The 13,033-nt window shown below is 38.3% G+C and overlaps 1 protein-coding gene across 2 annotated transcripts in view; it reads right to left on the bottom strand.

Annotated features, from left to right (window-relative positions):
* Positions 1–7,991: 7,991 nt before the first annotated feature.
* GDAP1 (ganglioside induced differentiation associated protein 1) overlaps positions 7,992–13,033 on the bottom strand; it is a 32,170-nt gene continuing 27,128 nt past the window's right edge. For both annotated transcript variants that reach the window (XM_027892282.1, XM_027892281.1), the window contains exon 6: positions 7,992–11,390. In XM_027892282.1, the coding sequence (XP_027748083.1) occupies positions 11,008–11,390 (383 nt within the window). In that variant the 3' untranslated portion in view covers positions 7,992–11,007. The remainder of the gene's footprint in view (positions 11,391–13,033) is intronic.

The following is a 13,033-nucleotide window of genomic DNA, read 5'->3' as shown; positions in this document are numbered from 1 at the left end:
TTATAGGCTTATTATTGCATATAGTTACATTATCAGGATATATTCCAGGAAGAAGGAAAACCTGCTTAAACTGTAACATTACTGGCACCCAAGGACAATTGGGTATGACTGAGCTGTGAAATCTGGAAATAAGGTTATGTTCAAAATTTTAACCATCAGAGAACCAAGGTTTTGCTCTAATTTTGCAATAGATAATGAAGGGCAAAAAGCCAAACTTACTTTAAAACACAAACTGACAGAAAAGTTTTAAAAACAGAAGAATTTTCTTGGAGGAGACTTGGTTTTACGTAACGAATGAAATGGTTCTTTTCCACAGTGGCAGTTTTTAAACTACCCTGTGAAAAGGGCCAGGACTGTTCTAAGTATGAACTAGGAGGCTATATCTTCAAACCCTTATATCTTTGATCTCCACACTCAAACGAGGATGTGGATATGACCTTGAACTGCGCTTTTTCAAAAGTTTAGTAAAACTGAACAATAACAATAAGGGTTGTTTTTTAGGAAAGGAGGAAAGGAAAACACAAAGATGGGAATTTAAGGAAGCACATTTCAATGCTTCCATAGTCTATATTATGTTTTCCCTGGAAATTACTGTAGGAAAAAGAGGCATTGAAAAGAGTTTACAATGTCTTAAACCGTCTGTGCTAAGGATGTCAGCTATTGCAATGAGGAAGAATTAAAAAACCTGTATCAAGATATGTCTTGGCAGATTAAAAGCTCTCTAATGTCTTCAAATACAAGGAAGCATCTGAATAAGACCAAATTGATATGAGTATTAAATAATAGCTTAAGGATATAGGCCCAATTCATGGAATAAAACATCTCTTGCTCTTATTAGTTATGTCAAAGGTTGTCAGAAGATAGTGTTAGCTGATATCACAAAGCAGAGGCTATTTATTCATCATTCTCTGTCGTGCTCCTTCTGTTACAAGTCTGGAAAAGAGATTTTCAGAAATCATACCTCCTCTTCCTTTATATACACCATATCATTCAGACTCCAAAGACTAAAGGAAAAATAATTTATCACATATAAAAACTCCCTGTTTTAAACGTGGCTATCAAGGTCCATATTTAAACAGAGGTACTACCATTTGGAAAATCATCTAATATTTTCTTAAAGCTACTTAGGCAAACAGTATGGAGTCATTGCCACTTCAGAAAATTATGCAAATGTCTTACCCAAACACTACTGACCATAAATCATGTACTTGTACTGAACTCCTTTCGATGAAGCATTTCATCTGCAAAAATTAAACTGTGGCATGTAAACCCCATAAACATTTGGCATGTCTGCGCTAGAAAGGAAAATTCCACCATTTGCACTCATTTGAAATGTAGCTGTCTCCCATGCAGCACAAAGGAAAATACTAAATAATACATGTAGGTACTTACTGGCCTTTTCTCCACCTTGAGGAAGGAGTCAATTTATGTTCCTGATCAGCTAACAACCTTTTTTTTTTTTTTTTTTTTTTAATCCATGCTGTGTTCAGTATTCCTTTGCAAGTACAGAAATGAAAAGCCCTAATGTACAAACTAGAGAAGTAAGCACTTGCACTTCTGTTGAGCTTTCTACCTGCTGATTTTCTGGAACAGTGGCAGTGTGATTGAAATGCTACTGCTATGTATTTTAAAATACTTCTTCAGAAGTCTCATTGAACCTAATCAGACCACTTGAATGACTTGAGTGAGTGAATAAGAAATTTTCAATTGGTACCCAGTGAATTACCTGGCAAAGGTTTAATGTCATTTTTAGATTGTCTGAATATGAGTCTCAAAAGATAAACCACAGGAAATGTTAGTGCATATAAAAGAAATAAAATTGTACACAAGTAAAGTGAAGCATCTGCCCTTGGATAAATAGCCAATCTACCAGTCTGAGCAGTGCCATTCTGTGCTATCTCAGATATGCCCATATATATGCAGCCAGTTTAAGGAATTTTACATTTGAAAAGGACCTGCTTCTAAGCCTTACCTGTCTACATAGACCACTTTATATACAATAATATGGACATCAACCATGGACCTGATTCAGACATTCTAACTGCACACAGTCCTACTGAATTACGTGGGAGCCAGAAGTTCTCAGAGGTTTTGAAAAGTGGCCTGATAAATTCTCACCAGCAGTCTCAAAAAGATAATTGTGCTACAGATGAAGTATCCATGATATTAAATGTAACTCTGTCATTTAAGGTTTGGAAAATTGGCATTATCTTTAGCAGATTACCATACAAAACATGCAGTTATATTTACAAGTGGTGGAATTAGCGCACAAAGTGTTGAAATACGTTCATAATACTCACATATTTTCCTTATGGAAAGGTAGACAATACCATAAGTATGTCATAGCAATTACAGTTAATACCAAGAAGCTATTAATACCAAGACCCATAAAAACCTTGATAAATTCCTTGCTTTTTAAGTTCAACAAGCAAGCAAGGTGGCCAAAAATGCCAAAGGCATCCTGGCTTGTATCAGAAATTGTGTGGCCAGCAGGATTAGGGAAGTAATTGTCCCTCTTGACTCAGCACTGGTGAGGCTGCACCTTGAATTCTGTGTCCAGTTCTGGGTCCCTCACTACAAGAAGGACACTGAGGTGCTGGAGCATGTCCAGAGAAGCACAATGAGGCTGATGAAGGATCTGGAGCACAAGTCCTATAAGGAGCAGCTGAGGGAGATGAGGTTGTTCAGTCTGGAGAGAAGGTTCAGGGGGGACCTAATTGCTCTGTACAACTGCCTGAAAGGGGTCGTAGCAAAGCAAGGTGGGGTCTCTTCTCCCAGGTAACAAGCAACAGGATGAGAGGAAATGGCCTTAAGTTCCACCATGGAAGGCTTAAAATGGATTATTAGGAAAAATTTCTTCATGGAAAGGGTGGTCGAGCACTGGAACACTGGAACAGGCTGCCTAGGGAAGTGGTTGAGTCACCATCCCTTTAGATTTTTAAAAGAGATTTAAATGTGACACTTAGGGACCTGGTTTAGTGGTGGAACTGGCAGTGCTGGGTTAACAGTTGGACTCAATGATCTTAAAGGTCTTTTCCAACCTAAATGATTCTATGATTCTAAGATGCAACATTACACAAAGTGCCCACAGCCAGCAGGAGCCTGGGGAACTGCAGGTTCTACGGCAAACAGCCCAGATTAGAACCAGCCCTGTAAAAACAAACACAAGATGAAGGACTGCAGTGTGGCAGAACAAAACTACTTTTGAGGCAAGGTTGTGTAGTGAGATTAATTATAATACATGCAAAACCATAAAATTTGTTAATACCTAATAAATTTTTAATGGAAGTAAACAGGAAAATTACTGCTATCTTGAATTAGTGTCTCAAGCTATGATTGAAGTACAGAATATCTCATTAAACAGAATCATTATTGAATGATTCTATGAAACGTAATAATAATGCTTGTTTCCTTGCAAATTGCAACCCTAACAGAGGTGTTCAGATAAACCTTCACTCACGATATGTAAACTCTCTACTCATTAATCAACAGACACCATCTTGTGACTGCATCTCCCTCATGACAGTAACACACACCTTGCAGTGTAGCACTCTATCAGGTTTAGATTTATTCATTATTAAAAAGCCAACAAACTAACAAAAAAAAACACAAAGCCTAAACCTTAGGGTTATCAGCCTTTAAAGGTAACTTACCATTTCAGGTCCTCCCTCTGAGTCTCCACCATCTTCCCTATCACTTTTCTCTCCAATAACATAATGATGCTGAAGCGTGTCAGTGGGATGTATGAGGCTAAAGACTGCATTTCAGAACTAATTCTTGCTGAGAGCAAGACATGAGCATGTTTTTCTTCATAAATACATTTTCAATCCATTTTCTACACAAATTTAAGCACAAGATACAAAACTTTTCCTCATTCCAGAATTCATTATGCTAGCTTTCTCCAGTACATTACCCTTGCATTGCCAACTGATACAGATTAGAATCAGAAGCCTGTGTAAACACCAAGGTATTCTCTCATTCCAAATTAGATAGAGATGCTAGAGAAATGTTAGGCATTTATCTGTGCAACCAGCTTGAGGGACTTCTGGCTTTAAGCACAGCCACTTGTGTTGGGTTCAGAGCTTGGTTTGCTTCTCCTTCTTTGTCATAGAAGGCTGTTGGACTGCAATGAATTTCTTTCAGCTGAGGCTTCCTGTGTGGATTGCTATGGTTGTGGAACTGCAGTCTCAGCTGATACTGCCAGTGTTGCTGTTCTGCCAGCCACTTTGGAAATATTTCCATCTTTTCCTTTGTGGAAAAAAGACCCTGATAATTTCTTATAACACACAAGAAGGGGCAGAACACTTATCCAGTATGATTTACCTAAGAAAATTAACTAAGCACAGTTATTTTTTGTTAATAAGGTATATACATAAAAGAGAAATCTGTTATCTTTATTTTTTTGCTGGAGCTTCCTTGTATTGCAGCTACAGTTTGCTGTTAACAACAGAAAAATGAAGTCAGCTATAGCTTTTTGGTTTTCTTTCAAATCCAAGAAATAAAACATTTATGATGCTGTTCTGGAATAAGTCCTAAACATATATTCTTGGACTTATTTTAAAAGAATTCTTTATTCCAAAAATAACTCCATATACCAAAATTTTTGATTCAGTATGTGCTGCCCATATTAAAGGCTTAAACAGTTTTTAAAAGTTCAAGTTCTGCATATATCCTTTGTTTCAGAAAGGTATTGTGCGGCTTTCATTGTCTCTGTAACAAATAGGTTGATTAAAACAAGACTTGTCAAGGCAAAGTCGTAAAATGTGATTCATGGCATAATGACTTTAAAATCAAATTCAGATCCAACGTAAGTAGATGCATAACTACATTTTTTGTAACAATGACTCATACCAGATCTGAATCTGGCTCTCCGTTAGAAACTGAAATCTGGATACCTCCATTACTGCAACATCGTCCAATTTTGTTTCCTCTGTAACTTTTAGTGGATTCTGCCTCTGCGTTTTAGAGCTGTCTGTAATTCAGCACAATGGGAGGGTGCAAAATTCTTAAGGCACAAGATTTGGACAAAAAGCATCTGGTACAGACTTCCTGTGAGATCTCTGTCTCTGGAACTATTTCTATTTAAAGCCCTAAAAATTCAAACAATAGGTCTTTCTATTTTTACTGCCTCTGGCTCTGGGGTGCAATCCAGACCTCTAGTTTGAATTTTTCTAGTTTGGTGTCTACACTTGTGACAAGGTGTTTGAGCAGAGTTACACAGTCCAAAACACATGCTTTCACAATACCTTTCTGAACAGTGGTCCAACTTAAATATCTGTACTAGGAAGCTGGCTTCACCATGTATTCAACAAAGACAGATATTCTTCCCTCCATTGATTTCAGTTAAATAGTTGAAGTGAGATATAACAAATACGTCCTGTGAAACAGCAATCCAAAAGCCTCTCTCCATCTGCAGAAAAGCCACACAGAGGTGGACCAGAAGAAATAGTGATGAAGCTTCACTGGCCAGTTTCTTCTCTGGTTTATTTATACAGAATTCCTTCCCTTTCACCAAGCCTGTGTTATGTACCTAAAGACATTCTTACCCAGAGCTCAGCTTTTTCTAACTGCTGGCTTTAAACATAGCTAGTGGAGGAGACTGTGTGGCAGACCCTGGTCTCCAACAAGTTTCTGAATGACTGGCAGTCTCAGCCCTACACATGTTCAAACTACCTTTTGTCAAAAAAATGTCTTCTGATTTCTGCAAAGACAGACATGTTTTGTGCTGAGAAAACAGAAACCTGACGCTGCAGCCTACTGCATAGGGCACATATCTACAAGGGAGGAGTTTTTGCCTCTAATTCTGAGTTTTACCTATCTCAATCCAAAGTGGGGGAGAGGGACTTCACTCTCTGTAAGGTGAGTGCCTCAGCCAGCAGGGGAAAGAACCAGCGGCCTCCTCACCTGGTCTGGCCCTATAAATGTTCTGCTTTCTGCTGTGTAGGGATCATCTGCTTAAACACCTGAAGTTGGGTAACCTTTCCAAAACAAGCCTTAAATGAGCAATTTTCAGGATGGCAATTTCTTCTCAACAGCTAAAGTTTTTTATGCAGTCCAAAATCAGTAGCATTCAGCTTCTCTTCTGGATGATCAGCTAACAAGAACCATCAAATACATTAATGTACATTCCCAAGTCCCTACAGTCATAATGTAACCAATGTTATGGAATACTACTATAATGCTATCAAAGTAAATAAAGAAAGGGGAACACATCCCCCTATGGCAGAGGAGTTGGAACTAGATGATCTCCAAGGTCCCTTACAACTCAAACCATTCTACAATTCTGTGATTACATGAAATTTTCACAGTTTTAGCTTTATAGCTGAATTTTATAATGCAAATAATTCAGTAACATAAATAATTGTCAATTATCCATTTTTAACAAAACAAACAAGAAAGGGATAAATAGGGATATTATACAGAATATATAGAGAAGATCAATATATATTGGTATATATACAGTAGATTAATACTGATTAACATATTAGTTTACAAAGTACACTTTTATACAACTATTTATAAGTATTTTAAACTGTAGTACATACTAATGCTGACGTAATGCACAAAGATAGGTAGGCCTTCAGCTTAACTATTTTATGGTGTAACATTTTTAACTTCACAATAAATAAAGCACCATGATTGTAATTTAGAAAGAAAAACAGAAATAAAAAGGCTATGGAAGTGCCACATGAGTGAGTTAGCAGCACAGTGAGTTAACAGTATTGTAAGAACTCTGGCTTCTGGAATTTCCTGAGTTTTGAGTGCCTGACTTTATGACTTGGTACTGCACCAAAACTAAAAAATTTTTTATAAAGCAAAGAGGGAACAAAACCCAACATATTTCGTTTGGGATTTTTCTACATGCTTTTGACTTCCTTAGCACATCTTATAAATTGCCTAAGCACAACTTTATACCTCTTTGTCTAAGATCAGCTAAAGGGAAAGATAAACTTAATAAGCAGGCCTCAGTAAATCTGTCATATACGTTATTGCAGAGCACAGTGTGCTCCAGCTAGCTAGACCCACAACTTTTCACCTACTTTCCATCTACTGCTATCTCTAATCCTCACAAATTAGGGCATGACAATCTGCTCTCTAAACTTTAGTAGCTTCTCGTTCCCATAAAATTAAGACTTAAGTAAAAAATGCCTTTAAAATGACATGCAAAAGTAGATGTATGGCTCTGCAAATCTAGACAAGGAATTTATATTTGCTGTATTTACCTTCCCATTCACTCTTGCTTGTTTAGACATAAGCTTTTCACAGTAAGAGCTCTGTGCACACTTCTGATCAAGGCTACTTCAAAGTTGGTCCAGGTGTCATAATCTCCTCAAACTCAAGCCCTACCAGCTGTCTACCTGATTCTAGCAGCTTTCTGGACTTTCAAAATGCTGAGAGGAAATGCCTGCAAGCCTCAAGTACTGTTGTTTATTCCTCTTCTTACCAAGCAATTAGTCCAATGCAGACTGCTACATTGCAAGGAAAAAAAAAAAGCTTTTTTTTTTTAGTTTATGGCCAGACAAACACTGGTTCGGGTACACCATTTGATCTCATCACAGATAATGTCAATGCGGACACAGATTATGAGCTTCTCATCCACCCTATAGAAAGGACCTCCAGCTGCCGCAGCTCAAAAATGAATTGGGGACACAATCAGAAGGGAAAAGGCGTTGAATTTTTTTTTTTTTATGGATTAATTGAAAGCACGAAAACTGCTTGCCCTCCTTAATTATTTTTATTCTTTTACTTTATTAATTGCTTCTGTTGAACCTCATGTATTTATAGCTCAGACAGGCAACCAAAGAACACATCATTGTAACTGCTGTTTCCATACACATGCAAGGCAAGCTGCTGGACACCTTTTAAGCTGGTTTAAAAGGTGTTCAGAGGCTTCTCTCCTTGAATAGCACCAGACTCCTCACAGCAGTACAGTGTGATCCTCGAATGTGCTTTGTTTTACTGACACAGAAGACATAAGCCAGTCTAGGAAGTGGTCTTAGAATCGATATTTATTGTGCAGGTTCCACATAAAATATGAAATATACCTGATGCATGATATGAGAGCAAATAGGAAATGAAAACCAGAAGACTGCTTATGTATCCAATTGGAAGAGTATACAGAGTTACCTGAGCAAACAAAATAAGCCAGGCTGAAAAGAAACTTTACAAGCACAAAAGCTATCCTGCACAAAGAGCCAAATACAGCATATGTGCTTCTAAATCTCATCCTATTTTGAGGAATTTAATCATGGATAAGCCTTTTGCTGCCACCTGTACAGATATCAGTGTTTTATGGAGTACTTCAGGGCAGTGAAAATAAGTAGCATATGAAACAGTTGAACTAACAGACATGAATCAAACCAGGAATCCCAGCTTATCTGCTGTAAAAGTTTTACCCACATTCATTTCTGCAGATGACAAGTTTAATTGTTATTCAGTAACATTCATTTTCACGTGAAATATGATTTCAACTTCAGCTTATCTACCCAGAGTAGAAGCTACACAAGCATAACTGACAGGTATCAGAGAACCAACCTGTTGTAGACCAAAGCAGTTATTTCAAGAGCTCTTGAAAGACTGCTAGTCTGATGGGGGTGCTCACAGCCCTCTTATGCTGAGATCACAAACTTTTCGTTTGTGAAAACTAATGCTTTCCAGCCTCAGAGGCGCCGGAGCAGAGCCCTGGAGGACCACTGACATCTGCTGGTCACTTCACTCCTTCCAACAGCACCTGCAGCTCCCGGCAAGCAACAAGCACGAGCTGAAGTGCAGAAATCTCTGAGGTCTGGGGAGAAGTGAAATGGCTTCCTCAATAATTAGCCTGTATCACAGCCCACAGGTCTGCTAGTGCGAACTAAGCCAGCAATATGTGTTCTTACCTGTAATTAACACATTAAAAAAAAAAAAAAAGGAAAAGGAAAAAATAAAATGTAACTCAATTCTAAAGAAAGCTAAGTCATATATATTTAATTTTACTGTGACTTTATCATATTACACTTTATTGATGGCCTGACACAAATACATGTCAGGGAAGCATTAGGTTACAGGTCTTACTCTGGGTTTATTAACTTAGTGGGATTTGATGGTTACAAGTAAAGCAGATGAACTGCAACACACAAACAGCAAACTCAGTTAAAACTGCCAGTACATTAATAGTATTGTTGGATTAAACTCCCTCTAGACATTATAAAGCTTTTCTAAATAGACCACATTTAATTCAACAAGTTCTTGAGAACAACTAGGTTGTGAAATAAAATTACATAAAACTGCCTTTTTGACGAACAAAAATGCATATTTTTTCCTAGATAAGATGTTCCTTATTAGTGAAAAGGAGTAATGAGATTCGGGTCTACTCTTTCTAGACAAACTAGCACAATATTAAATAATAAGCAGGAGTATTCAACAATTTTATCCGTATCTATACATGTTTGATAGTGAGACTGCCCAGACAGAAACTGCCTCACTTCTCTCCAGCAAATTTCAGAGGATATTCCTGAGAACTAAAAACAATTTTGCAAAGAGACGAGCCACCTGCACTGGATCTAAAATGTACTTAGGCCTGATAGCACTGGTTGATGACAGGCAAACACTTAAAGCTACGCTTTGTTTGCTGCAGCTATGTACAACCTGTAAACAAAACTCTGAGGCTTTCAGACATTCATCCAGAATACAAAAATCTTACTAAATTGTCATGAGAATTTTCAGCCCTTCCCAACCACCTTTTTGCTGTAAAATGGTTCAAAGTCTATTTTCAGGTAAATGTAAATTTCTCATTGAAACAGGAGCTCAATTCAAAACTAATAAAACTCACAGCAGCTGCTGAGTAGTGGGAAGTAATCAAACGTTTTTCTACACCTTTCCTACATGCTACAAAAGTGCAGTTTTGCAAAAAATCTGCAGTACAAATCATCTGTTTCCAAACTGACCTATATATTTCACTTACCACCAACATGACTTCTCTCCATAAGTAAACAGATTGCTAAATTACAGCTTCACCTTCAATCTAGGCTACCTAACCATACTGACAGTGAACTATTTTAAATTACTTTTAAAAATGCATTGTTGTGCATACATTTTCTAGCTGGTTGTGGCATGTTGGGGGCAAACATTTCACAGAGGCACATGCAAATGTTAATGCAGCCAAGAAGTGTGCAAAAAATAGCCGGTGCTCAGAGTGAGAAAAGAACACTCACACAGAGGCAATTATATCAAGCCACTCCAATGAAAGCAGCAAATGTGCACCAAGATAGTTTGATTTGATTCTGCCAGAGCTTGCGGCTAAGCCCAAAAGGCTTTTGAAAGACAAATGTCAGGTTTTTCATCCCCATTTCAGCAAAAATCTAGTACCTGTTGTCCAGTGATGCCTCTGGAGAATTTCACTCGTGTGGTCCACAAATCACTGATGTTCTTACCTGTCTCAAGTCTTTTCCTGTACTGCTGGATGAACATACAGTGATAAAAGTGGCTTCATAAGACTACTTTTAAACACATTCCTAAAGGTCCAACTGTAAATCAATAGACATTAATCAGTATAGAGAAACTTGCCCCTGTACACAACAGGCACAGAGTCAATGCTCCACTTAAATTCTACTCTGAGCATTTAAAGAGCTGTTTTCAGTATTTTAACAATGTCAGGTTCTGCACAATAACGCATTTCACCTACAGTGAAAAGCTGTCACATTGCTGCATATCTATTAAATAAAAGCATTATAATTAGGTCAGCTACTAGGTAAAGGAGATGATAACCACCTAAACAAAGCACTGTCACAGTTATACGTCCTTGGCTGAAAAGAAAATCTCTTCTTTCCTTTGTTGCCCCCCCAACATACATTTTTGAAAAATATCTTTTTCAAAATTGCCTACCCAATTATACAACAGCAGGAGATGATTAGTGTGTGACAATGTTCTAATTCACAGACATAATCTTTCTTCTGTGTTTATGTTTTATTTGGGATATTTTCCCGGGGGGGAGAGATGTCTTCCACTCACCACCAGGGACAGACACGTCTAAAAATAATTTTGCCTGGTTCTAATCGGCAACATCACGTTGGCAAATCTCTTCCGAAGACACAGGAAAGCAAGGTAACCCATTCCCGCCAGGAGGCTGACCAGCAGGGTGGTGCCAAGAACCCTCGGAGCCCTTTTCTTGGCCACACGGAATGCCGTTGGCAGAACAGCCGAGATTAATATATTGTTGACATGTCCCAAAACTTTGTAAAATGCTTTTCTCTTCACGACACGCTCATAATAGGCTTCCAAGTTTGGCCGCTTTCCATTTCCCCAGTTTCTTCTTGCTAATCCCAGAAACTTCAGGCGATGTAACGTGACGGCAAGTGATACATCTGCCAGACTGAAGAAATCACCACAGAGCCAAGGCTGATTTCCATCTTCTAAGTAGAGATAAAACATAAAGTATTAGGAGCTAATGGAATACAAGCACACATAGAAGCTTCCATGCACTAACATTTAGTTTAGTGCTATTTCAAATTCCATCTAATAAACACCAGCAACACTTCAGCTAAGACATGACTTTAATTAATGAATATTCTGGTAATCCCTGTTCATTCTTTGCACAATATTGTAACGTCTTAGGCTCAGCAGCCAGGACTACATTTGTTAAGGGAAAAAAAGAGTGACATTCAAGCTTCATAAATTAAAGCTCACAGTAAATAGTTATTTTCCTCCACTTCAGTTCTCAAATCTGGATTAAATTAAACTGGACTAGAAAGGAGGAAGGCAGTTTAAATTGTAGTGAAAAGCTACCACTTGTCTGAAGAATTTATCATCTTGCCTATGTCACTCAGCTCTATGGCATTCACTCAAGAACTAACTCCAGCTAAGTTGCTGTAGGCTTTCACATCAAAACCGAAAAGATCAGACAACTGACCTGCACCAAATACACCAGCTCAGTGACAAGATAGAACTTGTCTACCTGTCCTTCTTTTGTGACCATGGGGTTTTTACACTGAGATGTTTGAGAAGCGACAGATATTCACACTGCCCACCACCAGTCAGGAGCACATATAGAGACCTCAGGTTCCCTCTACAGTCAAAGGGAAGAGATGAATCTTCCTGGGATGGCTCAGAACATTGTCAGTGATCTGAACCACCACCACCACCTGAAAGGGTTGACCTGTATTGGCTACACTGAGAGTTTCTGAAACCCAGGATATGAAACTTAATAGTTATCATAGCTGCCAGCATGAGTACTCTGCTCTAGCCTAGTTCTCAAATAGGACTATGCTGTTCCCTTCTCATTTGCATCCTTTCGCAGTTCTTCCCACACAACTGGCATGCAAAAATGCTGGCACAAACATTCAGCAGCACCTCTCTGGAAAAAGAAGAATTTAGCAATCTCCTTTCCAACACATTTACCATCAGAGGAAAGCAACAGTTTGGCACATGGCTGGTACCAGTGCATTGTGACCAGTTAAACAGGTCTGGAAGAAAGGCCTCTCTAGAGAACAAGGGTATCCTAGGTTGGGGGAAGCATACCAGGGTACCAGGGAATTCATCTAGTGCATTAAGGAAGTAGAGAGGATAGAAAGGAAGACCAAAGAAGCTACCCCTCATGAAAGAAAGATACCTGCCATGGTAGCAGCAGTAATTCAATGAAGGATTCGAGCAGTAGCAAGAGAAGCAGAAGCTACAAGTTTGACCAGGACCTGGAGAAGCACTGATGACAAATCTCAAAAGTGGGAATACCTCAGACAAAATTCCAAAAGCCAGGTAACATCCCCATGTTTTACAAAATCCTGTGATCCTGGAAGTTTTCATAAGCTCATCAAAATTGTAGCAGTTGAGTCCTTGGAAAGGCTACTTAGTAGGAAAAGCAATGGGTTGCTGGCAATGGTGATAAAGACATAGTTTGCTGAACAAAATCATTTATGAGTAAAAATATTTTCTGTGACACTTTCACTGTTGAGTCAGTAGAAAATTTAACCTAGATTTTCAATCACTGGCTCAAACCTACAGTTGTGATACTAACCAGTAATTATTACAACAGCTCTTTACAGAACTAAATGCAAAAAGT

This window comes from Empidonax traillii, unplaced genomic scaffold (assembly GCF_003031625.1).
Source record: "Empidonax traillii isolate 1590-97213 ecotype Southwest subspecies unplaced genomic scaffold, ASM303162v1 scaffold344:size748272, whole genome shotgun sequence".
Classification (NCBI taxonomy): domain Eukaryota; kingdom Metazoa; phylum Chordata; class Aves; order Passeriformes; family Tyrannidae; genus Empidonax; species Empidonax traillii.
This window is presented reverse-complemented; position numbering and strand designations above follow the sequence as displayed.